Genomic DNA, 18,066 nt, shown 5'->3' on the forward strand with positions numbered 1-18,066 from the left:
ACAGGTGTGTAGTGTCTCCTGCAAGTGCACCCCTGGTGGTAAAGTATGCTTGTGGTTACAGGTCATATCTAGTTACAGTCATGTATAGCATGGTGAGATAGTTATATACAGTGGTGTGAGATACATGACATCACCCTCCCCCAAGGTATTATTGTCTTTATATTCAGTCTCTCAGGTGGTCTATGCTCTCGCGTGGAGCATCTTAGTTGTGGTTCAGTTGTTTGCCTTGGTGCCTGTTTTTCTTTCAGTGATTGCTGGTATCTCGCCTGGGCTGTCTGTTGAGATTGCCCTTTCCTCAGGTTGTTCCCTCTGTCTGTCCACCAGGTGTGGTGTGAGTTCCACATTGTAGTCTGCCTCTGGTTCTGCAGTGTTGTTGGTGAATCTACTTTTTACTTGGTCTACATGCTCCGGCAGGTTTGGCCTTTGTCCATTTGTGCAACCAGTAGCCTGTTTCCTTCCTTGCCTGTTACTGTCCCTACAAGCCATTTGGGACCCCTGCCATAGTTTAGCACAAACACTTTGTCCCCCCCATCTCATTCCATCTCCCCTTGAATTTAGGTCATGGGACTCAGTTAGCTTCTGGCGCTTTACCTCAACAATTTCATGCATGTCTGGGAGGATTAACGAGAGCCTAGTCTTTAAGGTCCGTTTCATCAATAGCAGCGCGGGGGGAACCCCAGTCAACGAATGCGGATGAGATCTGTATGCCAGCAGCAGTCGTGACAGGCGGCTCTGCAGCGTGGGACCTTGGATTTTAAGCATGCCTTGTTTAATGATTTGCACTGCTCGCTCCACCTGGGCATTGGAGGCCGGCTTGAACGCTGCCGTCTTAAAGTGATTTATGCCGTGGTCAACTATAAAATCTTGGAATTCCGCGTTGGTGAAGCACGGGCCATTATCACTGACCAATGTCAGGAATTCCATGCGTTGCAAACATGGTTCTAAGGCTCTCCACAGTGGTGGAGGTGGTGCTCGAGTTTAAAATGGTGCATTTGATCCACTTTGAAAATGCATCGACGACTACGAGGAACATTTTGCCCATGAATGGGCCTGCATAGTCTACTTGCGCCCGCGACCACAGTTTGGTGGACCAGGGGCGCCTCCTTGGGAGCATTGCTGAGTTGGGCACAAATGGTGCACCGCCGGACGCAGAGCTCCAAGTCCGCGTCAATGCCAGGCCACCAGACGTGGGATCTGGCTATGGCCTTCATGAGAACGATCCCCGGGTGCTCGCGTTGGAGCTTCCGGACAAACGCCTCTCTGCCTCGCAAATGCATGACTACTCGGCTGCCCCACGTCAGGCAGTCTGCCTGTAGTGATAGTTCATGCATGCGCCTATGGAAAGGTTTGATCTCCTCGGGGCAGGCATCACGAGCCTCTGCCCAGTCACCAGTTAAAACACATCTTTTTACTAAGGATAACGTGGGGTCGCTGGTCGTCCAGGTTCTGATTTGGCAAGCTGTCATGGGTGAACCTGTGGACTCAAAGGCATTGATTGCCATGACCATCTCACAGTCCTGTTCGTCAGACCCTTCCGTGGTCACCAGGGGTAGCCTGCTAAGCGCGTCGACACAGTTGTCTGTGCCTTATTGTGTAGTCGTAAGACGCCAGCAGTGAGTGCCCACCGTTGAATGCGTTGCCGTTTATTGCCTTGCTCTCGGATAGCAGGGACGTGAGGGGTTCGAACGCGAACTTGGCCCCGGAAAGGTATTGGTGCATCTTTTTGACACCATACACGCACGCGAGCGCCTCCTTCTCCACTATACCATACCCGCGCTCTGTTCGCAAAAGTGACCTGGAGGCATAAGCAATGGGTTGTAATTTACCCGCACCATTGACATGCTGTAAAACGCACCCAACCCCTTATGCTGACGCATCACATGTAAGAACTAGTTTTTTTTTTTTACCAGAGTCAAAAAAAGTCAAAACACTGTTGGAACATAGAAGGTTGCATGCCTTATTGAAGGTGCGTTCTTGGGCGTCCCCCCAAAACCAATCGCACCCCTTTCTGAGTAGCACATGGAGGGGCTCCAGCAGCATGCTCAAGTTCTGCATAAAGTTCCCAAAGTAATTGAGTAGCCCGAGAAAGGTGCCCAGTTCTGAGACATTCCTGGGCCTGGGTGCCAGACGAATTGCTTCGGTTTTGGATTTGTTGGGCGGATTCCAGCAGCGGCAATCCTTCTGCCCAAAAATTCAATCTCAGGCGCGAGAAACAGACATTTGGATTTCTTAACTCTTCGGCTACCCGATCCAATTGCTTTAGTTCTTCTCCCAAATTGCAGAGATGGGCATCGGTGTCCCTGCCCATGATGAGTATGGCGTCTTGAGACACAACCGTCCCCGGGATGGACTTGAGCAGACTCTCCATGTTGCACTAGAATATAGCAGCTGCTGACCTGATGCCGAATGGGCATCGATTATACATGAAAAGGCCTCTATGTGTTGATGGTGGTAAGTAGCTTAGACTCTGTCAGTTCTTGCGTTATATACGCAGATGTGAGATCTAGTTTCGAGAAAAGTTTTCCTCCAGCCAATGTGACAAATAGGTCTTCCGCTCTGGGCAGCAGGTATTGGTCCTGTCGGGAGACTCTGCTTATGGTAGATTTGTAATACCCACAGATTCGTACGGATCCATCAGGCTTCATGATGGGGACAATGGGATTTGCCCAGTCGCTAAATTCCACAGGTGAGATAATGCCTTCCCGCAGAAGCCGGTCCAGTTCATGTTCAATCTTTTCCCTCATCACATAAGGCACAGCTCTAGCCTTGTGATGGACCGGTCTGGCATCCTGCGTGATGTAGATTTTAGCTTTAGCCCCTTTGAAGGTGCCCACACCTGGCTGAAAGATGTTCAAAATCGACTTCGAACTGTTGAGCAGGAGGTCCGTTCCTCTGACGAAATGGCGTGAACATCATCCCATTTCCAACTTAGTTTTGCCAACCAGCTTCTCCCCAACAGTGCTGGAAGATCTCTGGGGACAATCCACAGGGGAAGTCGGTTCACCGTCCTTTTGTGTGTGACTGAGAGCATGGCGCTGCCAAGGACTGGGACGATTTCTTTGGTATAGGTCCTTAGGTTGGTGTCAACCCTTGAGAGTTTTGGTCTGTTGCTTTTGTGCGGCCACAGCTGTTCAAATTGTTGGACGCTCATGAGAGATTGACTCGCTCTCGTGTCCAGTTCCATGTTGACGGATATCCCGTTGAGTAGGACCCTCATCATTATTGGAGGCGTCTTGTTGTAAGAACAGTGGACATTGATCGTGTTGACCCACTGTACCTCGGTGTCCCAGGCACTGTCCCCACCATCTTCTGGTCCGCTTTCCGACCCTTCCGATTCGTATACCAGCCGAGCTGCTGTTTTTCTGCACATGCGGGCCAGATGCCCTGTATAGTTGCAGTTTCTGCAAACGGCATGCTGAAATCAACACCCCCTTGATGAGTGCCTTCCCCCACATCTCCAGCACAGACCGCTTCCATTGTTTCCGAAGGATGAATGTGTCTGGCTGATCTCTCTTGAGCTTCTCTCAGTCTGTAGTTGATTGCTCGCATTGTGGGTTGATGAGGTGTGAACGGCCGTTCATGTGGCCCTTGATGGCTTTTGGCGCCACTGCCTGCTGTTGAAGGCCTGCTCTCCTGCCTTTGTCTGTGTGTGGGGGTAGCGGCTTGTTTCACGCTGTGACCCCCTTGTTCCGATGTTTCGTTAGTTGTCGTACCCGCAGTGTAGATCAACCTCCTTTCTTCTTCTCCCTCCAAGAATGCCTTTGTGACCAGTGCTGCTGCCTCTCGGGTCAAGTTCTTGGTCTCTGTGAACTTTCGGAATATGCCTGCGTGGCCTATTCCTTCAATAAAAAAGTCTCTGTACTTCTCTCCTTAGTTCATCGGAGAACTCACATAAACTAGCCAGCCTCCGAAGTTCCGCCACAAAGTCGGGTATGCTCTGGCCCACACAGCGTCTGTAGTTGTAGAACCTGTGTCTGGCCATGTGTCGGCTGCTCGCTGGCTTCAGGTGGTCTCTCACTAGTGTGCTCAACTCTTCAAATGACTTGCTTGCTGGTTTCTAGGGTGCCAGCAGGTCCTTCATTAAGGCGTATGTTTTCGAGCCACAGCTGGTCAAGAGATGGGCTCTTCTCTTGTCTGCCTTATTGTCGCTCAACCAGTCTTTGGTTACAAAGCTTTGCTGGAGCCTTTCTATAAAGTCCTCCCAATTATCTCCAGCATTGTATTTCTCATCTGAGCCGTTGGTCGCCATTCTGTGATCCCGTAACTCGTCGCCACTGTAAAGTCCCGACCCTGCAGTACAGACTTACACGAGGCACATGCTGAATTCGAGGTTACTCAGGACCTGCACCTTTATTTCACAGCTCTGGAATGCCTCACTTGCCTGAGACCTGCCTTTATATACCTGTGTGGGACAGGTGTGCAGTGTCTCCTGCAAGTGCACCCCTGGTGGTAAGGTATGCTTGTGGTTACAGGTCATATATAGTTACAGTCATGTATAGCATGGTAAGATACAGTTATATACAGTGGTGTGAGATACATGACAGTTTGGACCTGTTCCATAATGTTGTGTTGTGTTAATGGAACAAATAATGGAAATGATTCAGTTATAATTTAAAATATATTTTATTCAAAAGTTTAACATTTGTTTGTACCAAACTTAACTTTAATAAAAATATTCTTGTATCAAACTTGAAAGCTTTCAGATAAGATCATTTAAAAACTTTTAAACTTATAAATTTACATAACTTACAAAAAACTTTTAATTTGAGAACAGTTACAACAGTAACAATAACAACAACAACAGCGGCAAAGAAAGCCTGCACCCATCTCTCCTCCACCTTATTCTAAGATCGCTCGCTGCGCTTGGTCTTGTTAATTCCGCCCCGGCCCGCACGCAGTGGCGCAGCGTTTCTCGGGTTATTATTCTTTCTCAGCTCGGGTAACACGCACTTCTTGATGGCGGGGGAATGTAGGGGGCAGCCGATAATGTGGAAGGCCCGGCTTGGGCCTCTTCAGAGGCTGGCCTGGGGATTGGAGTGGGAGTGGCAGTCGATTCCGTCAATGGGCACAGGGTCTGGGCATGTTCCCTTATTGCAACAGCTAACTCCGACATTTCCTCCCTCACGTGCTCAGACAGTGTGTCAACTACCTGCAACATTCTCTCTCTCATGTTCGCCAACAGTGTCTCAGCTACCTGTGACATGCCCTCCCTCATGTTGAGCAACAGTGTGTCAACATTCCCTCTCATGTTCACTGACAGCACATAAGCCACCTGCGACATTCCCTCACTCATATGCATCGACATTGTATCCGCTTCCTGAGACATCCCTCCCTAATGTTCCCGGACAGAGTTCCCATTTCTCGTGAGATTGCTGTTACTTCTCCCGACACCTCATCACCCCCCCACTGATGGTGTCCAGGAGTGATCGTGTAAGGTCAATGCTCTCCGCACTCGTTGCCATCATCTGACCCACATCTGTTCGATCCTGCATCTCAGGAGAGCGCTGTCAAGCTCTCCTTCCCCTCCTCACCCTGGGTGTGGCTCGCTGCATCCCACTGGGACCCGCAGCCTCAGATGTTGGGGCCTTGGGTGTGGGCTCACTGCATCCCACTGGAATCCCCAGCCTCGGACTGTGAGAAACCATGGAATGCCCCAGCAACACTCGTACCACTCAGGAAAGGGGCTGGCACCTCAATGGGGGGCACCTGCACCTCCTCCAAAGTGAGTATAACAGTGGGGGCTTCATCCTACCCCTTCCCCTGACCCCCATGTTCTTGGTCTGGAGGGTGGGATTGGAAGATGTTCTCCTCTTCAGGCTCGTCCGCGTCTGAATTTTCTTCTGCATCGTCAGGGTTAGCCTCTAGTTCTGCCAAATATAACAGAACAGACAAATGGTTAGTAGCAGAGGAGAGGACAGGATGGAATGAGTAGGCTCACACAGCGCAGGCAACAGATTCATTTGAAAGACCACGATGAATGATAGCACATTGCATCAACCGAAGCGTAGCTGACAGAGACATCCCCAGGAACCGAAGCCTGGCTAGCCCGCGCAGTACTTAACATTTAGCAAAGCCAGACTGTGGAATATGCAGGACTTACCCTCTCCCTCGAGTGTGGGCCCAGCTTGTGCAATGGTGATTGCTTTTCTCCAGGCAGGACCCATCAAAGCAGCGACCCTCTCTTCCAAAGGTGCCAGTGGGTGCAGATTTGCCGGGCCTCCTCCTGTTCGAGTTCTTTCTCGTTTGTCATATGCCACCTTCCTCTGCAAAGATGAAAATATAACTTTTTAGAGCGGGTGTCTTTCTGCTGGGTGGGACATATACAGATGGTCACATTTACAACTGGAATTCCACTGAATAAATGAAAATATTACTGACACTGACTACTTGACCAAGGTCCTGCCAATTCTTTTTGCACTGGCCTCCAGATCTTGGGGTGGTCACAGTAATCTTCTGCAAGTTGGTTCCAGCGTTTCTTCATTTCTTTTGGTGAAACTGTTATGTGACTTCTGCTGGTGTCCAGCTCGTGCCACCTGGCCTCAATTATAGTAACCAGTGCCTCCACTTCATCCTGTAAGAAATTCTTGGTCCTTGAGCCATGTTGCATCTTGTATTGCAGCTCCGATTTTTCGAATGAGAATTAAAGTTCTCACACACATCTGGCTCTTTAAAATTGGCGAATGCACACCGGGAGCTATACAGGGCATGCGCGCCCATGGCAATCACATCAAAAACGTCCTTTTTTTTCGCGCATGCACAGAAGTGGGGGCATCATTTTTTGGGTGCAGACATTAGGCTCCACCTCCCAAAGTTACAGGACAGGCTGCTCGGCGCCAATTTCAAAAAATAGAATGGGGAAACTTGCTACTTATTTTTTTTGGAGTAGTTGGGGCCAAAAAACACAGGCGTAACTCTGGCAATGCGCCAAAAAACGGTGTTGGGGAAAATTGAGCCCAATGGATGGTTAATTGTTACATACACTGATGAGAGCAGAAATCCTGTCCATGTTTTTATCCTTTTACTTCCAAAAGCATTTTAACCACAACTGCAGCCATAAAACTGCCTTCGATGTTTTGGTAAAGGCCAGCTCTGCAAGCTGCTTAACTGGTTTGAGAAACCAAATGATCCAGATATAACCTTAGTGGCCCCAAGTCATCTGTTGCCTGCCTGCGAGAAGTGCCGCTTCTTTCTCAAAGTTGTTTTCTCAGAATTCAGCATTAACCCTTCGTGTTTCCCCAAATCCCATAATGTGATTCAGAAAGTACACTATGCTGAGCAGGGCTCTGTGCTGGTACCCCAGCTCTTTACTATATACATTAATGATTTGGATGCAGGAATTGAGTGTAATATCTCCAAGTTTGCAGATGACACTAAACTGGGTGGCGGTGTGAGCTGTGAGGAGGATGCTAAGAGGCTGCAGGGTGACTTGGACAGGTTAGGTGAGTGGGCAAATGCATGGCAGATGCAGTATAATGTGGATAAATGTGAGGTTATCCACTTTGCGGGCAAAAACACGAAGGCAGATTATTATCTGAATGGTGGCAAATTAGGAAAAGGGGAGTGCAACGAGACCTGGGTGTCATGGTTCATCAGTCATTGAAAGTTGGCATGCAGGTACAGCAGGCGGTGAAGGCGGCAAATGGTATGTTGGCCTTCATAGCCAGGGGATTTGAGTATAGGAGAAGAGAGGTCTTACTGCAGTTGTACAGGGCCTTGGTGAGGCCTCACCTGGAATAGTGTGTACAGTTTTGGTCTCCTAATCTGAGGAAGGATGTTCTTGCTATTGAGGGAATGCAGCGAAGGTTCACCGGACTGATTCCAGGGATGACTGGACTGACGTATGAGGAGAGACTGAATCAACTGGGCCTTTATACACTGGAGTTTAGAAGGATGAGAGGGGATCTCATAGAAACATATAAGATTCTGACGGGACGAGAGAGGTTAGATGCGGGAAGAATGTTCCCGATGTTGGGGAAGTCCAGAACCAGGGGAGACAGTCTTAGGATAAGGGGTAGGTCATTTAGGACTGAGAGGAGGAGAAACTTCTTCAATATGTGTTACACTCTTGATAGAGATTACTTTGGATCCTGATTATGAGACACCATTTTGCTGCACGTTGATGTACCTGACATTTTTGGATCAGGTTGGTAGGTCTTTACATTTCTTATCCTCTTGACCGAGAGCACCTAATCAAATTAGGAGGACCAACTTCTTCTCAGAGAGTTGTTAACCTGTGGAATCCCCTGCTGCAAAGAGTTGTTGATGCCAGTTCATTGGATATATTCAAGAGGGAGTTAGATATGGCCCTTACGGCTAAAGGGATCAAGGCGTATGGAGAGAAAGCAGGAAAGGGGTACTGAGATGAATGATCAGCCATGATCTTATTGAATGGTGGTGCAGGCTCGAAGGGCCGCCGAATGGCCTACTCCTGCATCTATGTTTCTATGTTTCTTTCCAGAATTCATTACTACGTTTTGGGGAACCCACTATGCTACAGTTTCTACCCAACAGGCATATCACCCTCGGCATACCTATAGCAAACCAGGGTGCCTCCTATTTCACAGCAAAGCAAAGAGTACCACAGACATCTATGAGTTTTGAGGAGGAAAGACTACATGGTCCTCCTAATTTGATTACATTTCTTATCCTCTTGACCTAGAGCACCTAAAGACCTACCAACCTGATCCCAAAATGTCAGGTACATCAACGTGCAGCAAAATGGTGTCTCATATCAGGATCCAAAGTAATCTCTATCAAGAGTGTAACACATATTGAAGTAAGTTAAGTTCAACTATAAAGGCAATTATTACCATAATTTCTTCAAATTGTAGGCCAAATCCATAAAAAGAGAGAGCCATATTTCCCCCGGCACACATCACGAAATTAGGACCACTAGTGGTACAGATGAACTGGTGTATAGTAGATCCAATGCAGGATTGTGAACTTGCCTTTATGTAAATAATTACGTGTGTAAATTTTTGGGAATGGCTGTCTATATACCCTTCCAATTCTCAGCTGAAAAGTTTGTTAAAATTGGCCATCCACATCCTTTGAAACTAATAACTATCGAACTATGTCCACAGAAAGCAAAATAGTGCTATTTCCATAAAAAAATACAGACCAAATGCAAATTGTCTAACATTTCCCACAATTCACTGCCCCCAAATACAACATTTTTGAAGATTGCACCCATTACCTTGATGAGTCGGGTCACAGATGTAGGACAGCACTCTTGAATTAAGTCAATGAGTTTTTCTACTTCTCCAGCACAAGCCATTCTCATGAGTCCAATCTCTGGTCGAAGGTATGTTTCCATGAATTTTTGTAATAGCTGTGGGCTTGTGTGATCCAATATACTGTCCAGAGAGAATGCTGTTGACATTCTTGCTATAAAAATGCAGTCAAAAATTCAATTTTTTGTTTTAAGAACCTACATAATTGGTAAATGAAAGCTACTTAAAATGCTTAAAAATAGAAAAAGCACTTTGTATTACCTATTTGAAAAGCTGCCAGTTTGCATCAAAGATCAAGTTGTACACCTTAATCCTTGTGTTAACTAGCACAGTTCAATCCCTAGAAATACTCAACTATGCTGCTAATAAATGTTATATTTGATTTGGAATGCACCATACTCCATTTAATTATATTATTCAGTCTAAAAAAGAAATATGAAAATACTGAACAAAAACATTTTGCAGAAACTTATTCAGATGTCTAAAATGCGCAGCTGTAACTGGGTGAAAGTTAACAGTGCGCTGACTCAAGAGTATACCGAAAATTCAGAAATATTTTATATTTGTGTTTTAAGTTTCATGTTTGGATTAATAATAGAGTATAACAGAAATTAATGGGAAGTGGTTTTCTGCACTGGAATTCCCGGTTTAGATTGCTTACTATGGGGGTAATTTTCTGCATGTGCGCTGTCTTGTGCATATCAGAAAATCACAGGCTCAACACTGGGGAAGACCAAAGCCATAGACTTCAGTCTCAAATCAAGGTCTCTGGCCGAAATAGACTGTTTACAATCTTGGTGCCCAGTTTGACCTCAATTGAGATTCAGCTCCCATATCCTCTCCATCACAAAGACTCTAATTACAGCTCTATAATACTTTCTGACTCCACCCCTACCTCTGTGCTACATGTGTCAGTGAAACCCTTGTACAGTACATGCCTTTCTCACATTAGACTCAATTATTGCAACACTCTCCTTGCTGCATATCCTCCACCCCCATAAACTACAACTTGTACAAAACTCTGCTGCATGTATCTTATGCCACACTAAGCCCTGCAAGTCCATCACACTGTCCTTGCTAACCTACATTGGGTGCCCTTCCAACAACACCTTAAGGGGCTGGATTTTTGGTTCTTTTGCACCTCTGTTTGCGCCCCAGTGGGGCGGTAAATGCTGTTTTTAGGCGTTACGCCAGGCGTCCAGCTTTTAGCGCCTGGCCAGTAAATACGGCCCCGCCCTCTAGTTTCACTGAGATCATGACGTCAATCGTCGTGCAACGCTGCGCTAGCGCCCCGGATGCAAAATGCGGCCCCAACCCCTCATTAAACGCCTGCCCCAGGATACATCTGAAAAACCAGGCATTCCCAGGGTGCAGCAGGCAGTATTGGCAGCGTATTTAAATGGAGGGATGAGGATCCTACATCGCAGGTCACATTGACTGCAACGGTTGTGCACAGCACGCTGCGTGAAGCTCCAACTTGCAAACAGCCATTAGTGTCCTTACAAGGTGAATGAGAAAATTTAATGGGGGCATTACTAGTTCGCCAGCATATCATTCTCCATGTAATTGCCAAGCGACATCAAGCTAGAAGAAGGGCTCTTGGCCATGTCGGATGAGAAGAGTCCGAAGACGTCTGGGGAGGAGGGATTACCCCCCCATGGGTTTACAGGCACCAACGCTCATACCTCCAGCTCTCTGAGAAGCAGTATGTGAGAAGGCTGCACCTCCGAAAGGAAGTGCTAACAGAGATATGCCATTACCTACAGGCAGACCGATGCCAGGATCGCTCTGGAGGCAGCCTTCAATACTCCCCTCAACAGGTATCCAAATTCATTGTGGCGTGCTGCATGTTGCACAACTTGGTCATCATGAGGGGCCAGGTATTGTCAGGAGGGATTGCAGGCCCACCTCAGGAGGAGGAGGACGATGAAGAGGAGCCTGGCAAGGCCTCCATTGGATAGTCACACCATCCATGGGGTAGGCAGCATGGAGATGCTGCCGGACCAAGAGTCACACGTTGCAGCTCATAATGGACTGACTCTCCTAAATGGAGGAAATTGAGGGATGGAGCTAATACTGGACACGCTATGTGCCCCCATAAAGGCACATCCCCGGTGAACGTTGGAATGATGCACAAGACACCAATGGCAAATGATGAACCATAAATTTTACTGCAACAAAGTCATAAAAACTCTCCCCACCAAAATAAAACCATATAATATACAACCTTTTGTTGCAGGGCACTAAACAACAAAACTTTTTTTTTTTATAAAACGCTGCGATTTTTGGCTCAGGCGCACAAAGTCCATCGTGTAATGCCTGATTTAATACCCCCGATCATGGATCCTCATTTTTTGCTGAATTCCCCAGTTGAGGGTGCAAATTTTTTTTCAGGCAGTATCTTTACTGCCCCACCACAATTAACGGGAAATCGGGAAAGCCGAAAATACAGCCCCTTAAGTTTAAAATCCTTATTTACATCTCTAAACTGTTCCATGGCTTTGCCCCATCCTATCTCCACAACCCCCTCCAGCTCTATATCCCCAAACACTTTATTCCTCTGACTCCAATCACCTGTGCGTCTCCCTCCCTTTCACCTCACCATTAATTTGCAAGGCCTTCAAGCACTGGGGTCCTACCTTCTGAAATTCCCTCCACCTTTCTCTCCCCATCTACAAATTTCCTCAGAAATAATTTGTTCAACCAAGCATTTGGTCACTCTTCATTATGCTTGAGAGTCTGTTTCTCATTCACTTATTCTGCAAAGTGCCTTGGGATTTTTTTTACATTAAAAGTGCTATATAAATGGAAGTTATTGTTCTCCATTTTAATGGACAGAGAATCATAGCGAGTATCGCATGCCCACAATTTATTGATATGCCCAGCTGGTCCCCTCGTTAGTAGTATCAACTTAGAAAAGTGGCACTTATTCATTTCTAATTGATAACGTACCATATTGAAAATAAATTTATAATTTAAACATTCAACTTTACACAGGAAACCAAAATAAAATGATCACATTTTATTTTCAAAGACTATTTTATAATAATTTAAGAACAAACTGCTTTATTTCCCCCCTCCCATTCCCAGCCAAAAGGCAGCGAGGTCACCTGCTTTTACATTCCTTCACGTCAGTTTGGTTAACAAATTAAATGATTCAGCTTTTTTGTTTGCCAAACTTTACTGCTCTTTTCTCCCGAAGGCCTTGAATATTAATGGGTTACAGTTCCACAGGCATCAGATGTTAAATGTAAATGTAGATTATTTTCTCTCAATCTGGTTCAGTGAAATTACTGAGTCGAATACCGATTGTGCTTTCAACAAAGCAGTCTTTATTCTCCGGCCGGCGAGACTTATCAGACAGAAGGTATACTCTCTCGGTAGAGCGTACACACTTCCAACGGATAAGCAAAGTTGGTGAGAGGCGAGAGCGGCCTATAAAAGGCCCAGCGGGAGATCGAGAGACAGCGGCAGTTGGAGAGAGGCGGGAGCGGCCTATAAAAGGCCCAGCGGGAGATCGAGAGCCAGCGGCAGTTGGTGAGAGGCGGGAGCGGCCTATAAAAGGCCCAGCGGGAGATCGAGAGCCAGCGGCAGTTGGTGAGAGGCGGGAGCGGCCTATAAAAGGCCCAGCGGGAGCTCGAGAGTCAGTGGCAGTTGGTGAGAGGCGGGAGCGGCCTATAAAAGGCGCACCGGTGCAGCTACAGCGGGAGAGAAAGCAAAATAGAAGTAGAAAGGAATCAAAAGGTGACGTCACAGCCAATGGGGTAAGTGATTGGTGAGTAGCTTTTCTTTTTATTTTTTATATCAGTAAGTGAACTGTAACATTGTTATTACCAATTTAAGGGTATCTAAGGGTTAAGGCATGGCAGGAGAGCTCGGTCACGTGATATGCTCCTCCTGTGCCATGTGGGAACTCAGGGACGCTTCCGGTGTCCCTGAGGACTACGTGTGCGAGAAGTGTATCCGCCTCCATCTCCTGACGTACCGCGTTGCGGAATTGGAACTGAGAGTGGATTCACTCTGGAGCATCCACAATGCTGAGAATGACATAAGTGGCACGTTTAGTGAGTTGGTCTTACCGCATGAGAAGGAGCCACAGCCAGTTAGGGAATGGAAGACCAGCAGGAAGAGTAGTACAAAGAAAGTAGTGCAAGGGTCCCACCTGGTCATCCCCCTGCAAAACAGATACACTGCTTTGAGTGCTGTTGAGGGAGATGACTCATCAGGGGAGAGCAGCAGCAGCCAAGTTCATGGCACCGTGGCTGGCTCTGTTGTACAGGAGGGCATGAAAAAGAGTGGGAGAGCGATAGTGATAGGGGATTCAATCATAAGGGGAATAGATAGGCATTTCTGCGGCTGCAATCGAGACTCCAGGATAGTATGTTGCCTCCCTGGTGCAAGGGTCAAGGATGTCTCCGAGCGAGTGCAGGACATTCTAAAAAGGGAGGGAGAACAGCCAGTTTTCGTGGTGCACATTGGTACCAATGACATAGGTAAAAAAAAAAGGAATGAGATCCTACGAGACGAATTTAAGGAGCTAGGAGTTAAATTAAAAAGTAGGACCTCAAAAGTAATAATCTCGGGATTGCTACCAGTGCCACGTGCTAGTCAGAGTAGGAATCGCAGGATAGCACAGATGAATATGTGGCTTAAGCAGTGGTGCAGCAGGGAGGGATTCAAATTCGTGGGGCATTGGAACAGGTTCTGGGGGAGGTGGGACCAGTACAAACTGGACGGTCTGCACTTGGGCAGGAACGGAACCAATGTCCGAGGGGGAGTGTTTGCTAGTGCTGTTGGTGAGGAGTTAAACTAATATGGCAGGGGGATGGGAACCAATACAGGGAGACAGAGGGAAACAAAAAGGAGACAAAAACAAAAAACAGAAAAGAGATGAGTAAAAATGGAGGGCAGAGAAACCAAAGGCAAGAAACAAAAAGGGCCACTGAATATAAAAGGGCTGCAGGAGGGGTAAAAACTAAAAATCATGGTTTAAAAACGAAGATGAAAACACTCTACCTAAATGCACGCAGCATTCGAAATAAAGTAAATGAGTTGACGGCACAAATCATTACAAATGGATATGATTTGGTGGCCATTACAGAAACATGGTTGCAAGGTGGCCAAGACTGGGAATTAAACATACAGGGGTATCTGACGATTCAGAAAGATAGGCAAGAAGGGAAAGGAGGTGGGGTAGCTCTGTTGATAAAGGATGATATCAGGGCAGTTGTGAGGGATGATATTGGCTCCAATGAACAAAATGTTGAATCATTGTGGGTGGAGATTAGAGATAGTAAGGGGAAAAAGTCACTGGTCGGCGTAGTTTATAGGCCCCCAAATAATAACTTCACGGTGGGGCGGGCAATAATCAAAGGAATAATGGAGGCATGTGAAAAAGGAACGGCAGTAATCATGGGGGACTTTAACCTGCATATCGATTGGTCAAATCAAATCGCATGGGGTAGCCTGGAGGAGGAATTCATAGAATGCATACGGGACTGTTTCTTAGAACAGTATGTAACAGAGCCTACAAGGGAGCAAGCCATCTTGGATCTGGTCCTGTGTAATGAGACAGGAAAAATAAACGATCTCCTCGTAAAAGATCCTCTCGGAATGAGTGATCACAATATGGTTGAATTTGTAATACAGATTGAGGATGAGGAAGTTGTATCAGAAACGAGGGTACTATGCTTAAACAAAGGGGACTACAGTGGGATGAGGGCAGAGTTGGCTAAAGTAGACTGGAAACAAAGACTAAACGGTGGCACAATTGAGGAACAGTGGAGGACTTTTAAGGAGCTCTTTCATAGTGCGCAAAAAAAATATATTCCAGTGAAAACGAAGGGCGGCAAGAGAAGTGATAACCAGCCGTGGATAACCAAGGAAATAAAGGAGTATCAAATTAAAAACCAATGCGTATAAGGTGGCCAAGGTTAGTGGGAAACTAGAAGATTGGGAACATTTTAAACGACAGCAAAGAATGACTAAGAAAGCAATAAAGAAAGGAAAGATAGATTACGAAAGTAAACTGGCGCAAAACATAAAAACAGATAGTAAAAGCTTTCAGATATATAAAATGGAAGAGAGTGACTAAAGTAAATGTTGGTCCCTTCGAAGATGAGAAGGGAGATTTAATAATGGGAAATGTGGAAATGGCTGAGACCTTAAACAATTATTTTGCTTCCGTCTTCACAGTGGAAGACACAAAAACAATGCCAAAATTTGCAGGCCACAGGAATGTGGGAAGGGAGGACCTTGAGACAATCACTATCACTAGGGGAGTAGTGCTGGACAGGCTAATGGGACTGAAGGTAGACAAGTCCCCTGGTCCTGATGAAATACATCCCAGGGTATTAAGAGATGGCTGAAGTTATAGCAGATGCATTCGTTATAATCTACCAAAATTCTCTGGACTCTGGGGAGGTACCAGCGGATTGGAGAGCAGCTAATGTAACGCCTCTGTTTAAAAAAGGGGGCAGGCAAAAGCCAGGTAACTATAGGCCGGTTAGTTTAACGTCTGTAGTGGGGAAAATGCTTGAAACTATTAAGGAAGAAATAGCGGAACATCTGGATAGGAATAGTGCAATCAAGCAGACGCAGCATGGATTCATGAAAGGGAAATCATGTTGAACTAACTTACTGGAATTCTTTGAGGATATAACGAGCATGGTGGATAGAGGTGTACCGATGGATGTGGTGTATTTAGATTTCCAAAAGGCATTCGATAAGGTGCCACACAAAAGGTTACTACAGAAGATAAAGGTATGCGGAGTCAGAGGAAATGTATTAGCATGGATAGAGAATTGGCTGGCGAACAGAAAGCAGAGAGTCGGGATAAATGGGTCCTTTTCCGGTTGGAAATCAGTGGTTAGTGATGTGCCACAGGGATCAGTGCTGGGACCACAACTGTTTACAATATACATAGATGACCTAGAAGAGGGGACAGAGTGTAGTGCAACAAAATTTGCAGATGACACTAAGATTAGTGGGAAAGCGGGTTGTGTAGAGGACTCAGAGGCTGCAAGGAGATTTGGATAGGTTAAGCGAATGGGCTAAGGTTTGGCAGATGGAATACAATGTCGGAAAGTGTGAGGTCATCCACATTGGGGAAAAAAAAACAGTAGAAGGGATTATTATTTGAATGGGGAGAAATTACAACATGCTGTGGTGCAAAGGGACCTGGGGGTCCTTGTGCATGAATCCCAAAAGGTTAGTTTGCAGGCGCAGCAGGTAATCAGGAAGGCAAATGGAATATTGGCCTTCATTGCGAAAGGGATGGAGTACAAAAGCAGGGAGGTCTTGCTGCAACTGTATAAGGTATTGGTAAGGCCGCACCTGGAGCACTGCGTGCAGTTTTGCTCACCTTACTTAAGGAAGGATATACTGGCTTTGGAAGGGGTACGAGACGATTCACTCGGCTGATTCCAGAAATGAGGGGGTTACCTTATGATGATAGATTGAGTAGACTGGATCTTTACTCCTTGGAGTTCAGAAGGATGAGGGGTGATCTTATAGAAACATTTAAAATCATGAAAGGGATAGACAAGATAGAGGCAGAGAGGTTGTTTCCATTGGTGGGGGAGACTAGAACTAGGGGGCACAGCCTCAAAATACAGAGGAGCCAATTTAAAACCGAATTGAGAAAAAATTTCTTCTCCCAGAGGGTTGTGAATCTGTGGAATTCTCTGCCCAAGGAAGCAGTTGAGGCTGGCTCATTGAATGTTTTCAAGTCAAAGATAGATAGATTTTTAACCAATAAGGGAATTAAGGGTTACGGGGAGAGGGCGGATAAGTGGAGCTGAGTCCACGACCAGATCAGCCATGATCTTATTGAATGGCGGGGCAGGCTCGAGGGGCGAGATGGCCTACTCCTGTTCCTAATTCTTATGTTCTTATGTTCTATCATGACCATACCCAAATGGTCATTACTCATATGAGAGATTTGACTACGGTGTCAGCAGTGTATTTGACATAGGGGGCATTACAGCTGAGCATGATCCTGTCCTCACACTCACACTCACACTCACACTCACACTCACACTCACACTCACACTCACACTCACACTCACAACCAGTAAGCTTGGCCAGAACCCTACTACCAACTCAGCACAGATTGGGGGATTGATTAAGAGTCCTTCCTGACCTGCATGGTTCAGCTGCACTTGCTGAGCCACTGGAGCACCTATCTCCAGTTTTCTAACCCTTTACTGTAACACAGTCGTAACATTAAAGAAAGTTAATTTCCTTCTTTCCATAGACTTCTAGGTTTTCATAAAAATCTACTATTAGAGCATTCATTCTGCTGGAGAGTTTAGGTTTCCATTATTTGATTTCCCGTAACTTGAATGGTTATTTTTCCAATGCCTTCTTGAATCTTAATGCAATTTCTTTCTTTTTAAAAAGTGACTTTTTAAGCAAATCCCAAACAGATGTGCAGCCGGATTCATTACAAAAAAGTAGAAGACGCCAAAGGAAACTAAATGACATTTTTATATCAAAAGGAGATAAGGGCCTCAATTTCCCCGCTCCCCCCCCCCCCCGTAAGAGTTGATGGAGGGTTATTGCCAGAAGTGCGTCAGGAAAGCACTCCTGCTTGCTGATATGAACTGCTCTGACCTCAGTTGCATTCTCTTGGGTCAGTTTAATTTTAATGCTTTGGGCAGGCTGTCAGTGATATTCCCTTATCTAAAAGCAAAATACTGCAGATGCTGGAATCTGAAATAAAAACAGAAAATGCTGGACATATCAGCGGGTCAGGCAGCATCTGTGGAAAGAAAAATAAAGTTAACTTTTCGGGTCGACGACCCTTCATCAGAACTGCCAAATGTTCGAA

The 18,066-nt window shown here is 46.1% G+C and overlaps 1 protein-coding gene across 1 annotated transcript in view; it reads right to left on the bottom strand.

The window, feature by feature from the left end:
* LOC139259126 (2'-5'-oligoadenylate synthase 1-like) overlaps nucleotides 1-18,066 on the bottom strand; it is a gene marked incomplete at its 5' end in the record, with an annotated part of 55,574 nt that overhangs the window by 28,917 nt on the left and 8,591 nt on the right. The window contains one exon of the mRNA XM_070874877.1: nucleotides 9,197-9,387. Within this exon, the coding sequence (XP_070730978.1) occupies nucleotides 9,197-9,387 (191 nt within the window). The remainder of the gene's footprint in view (nucleotides 1-9,196; nucleotides 9,388-18,066) is intronic.

This window comes from Pristiophorus japonicus, chromosome 1 (genome assembly GCF_044704955.1).
Source record: "Pristiophorus japonicus isolate sPriJap1 chromosome 1, sPriJap1.hap1, whole genome shotgun sequence".
Taxonomy (NCBI): domain Eukaryota; kingdom Metazoa; phylum Chordata; class Chondrichthyes; family Pristiophoridae; genus Pristiophorus; species Pristiophorus japonicus.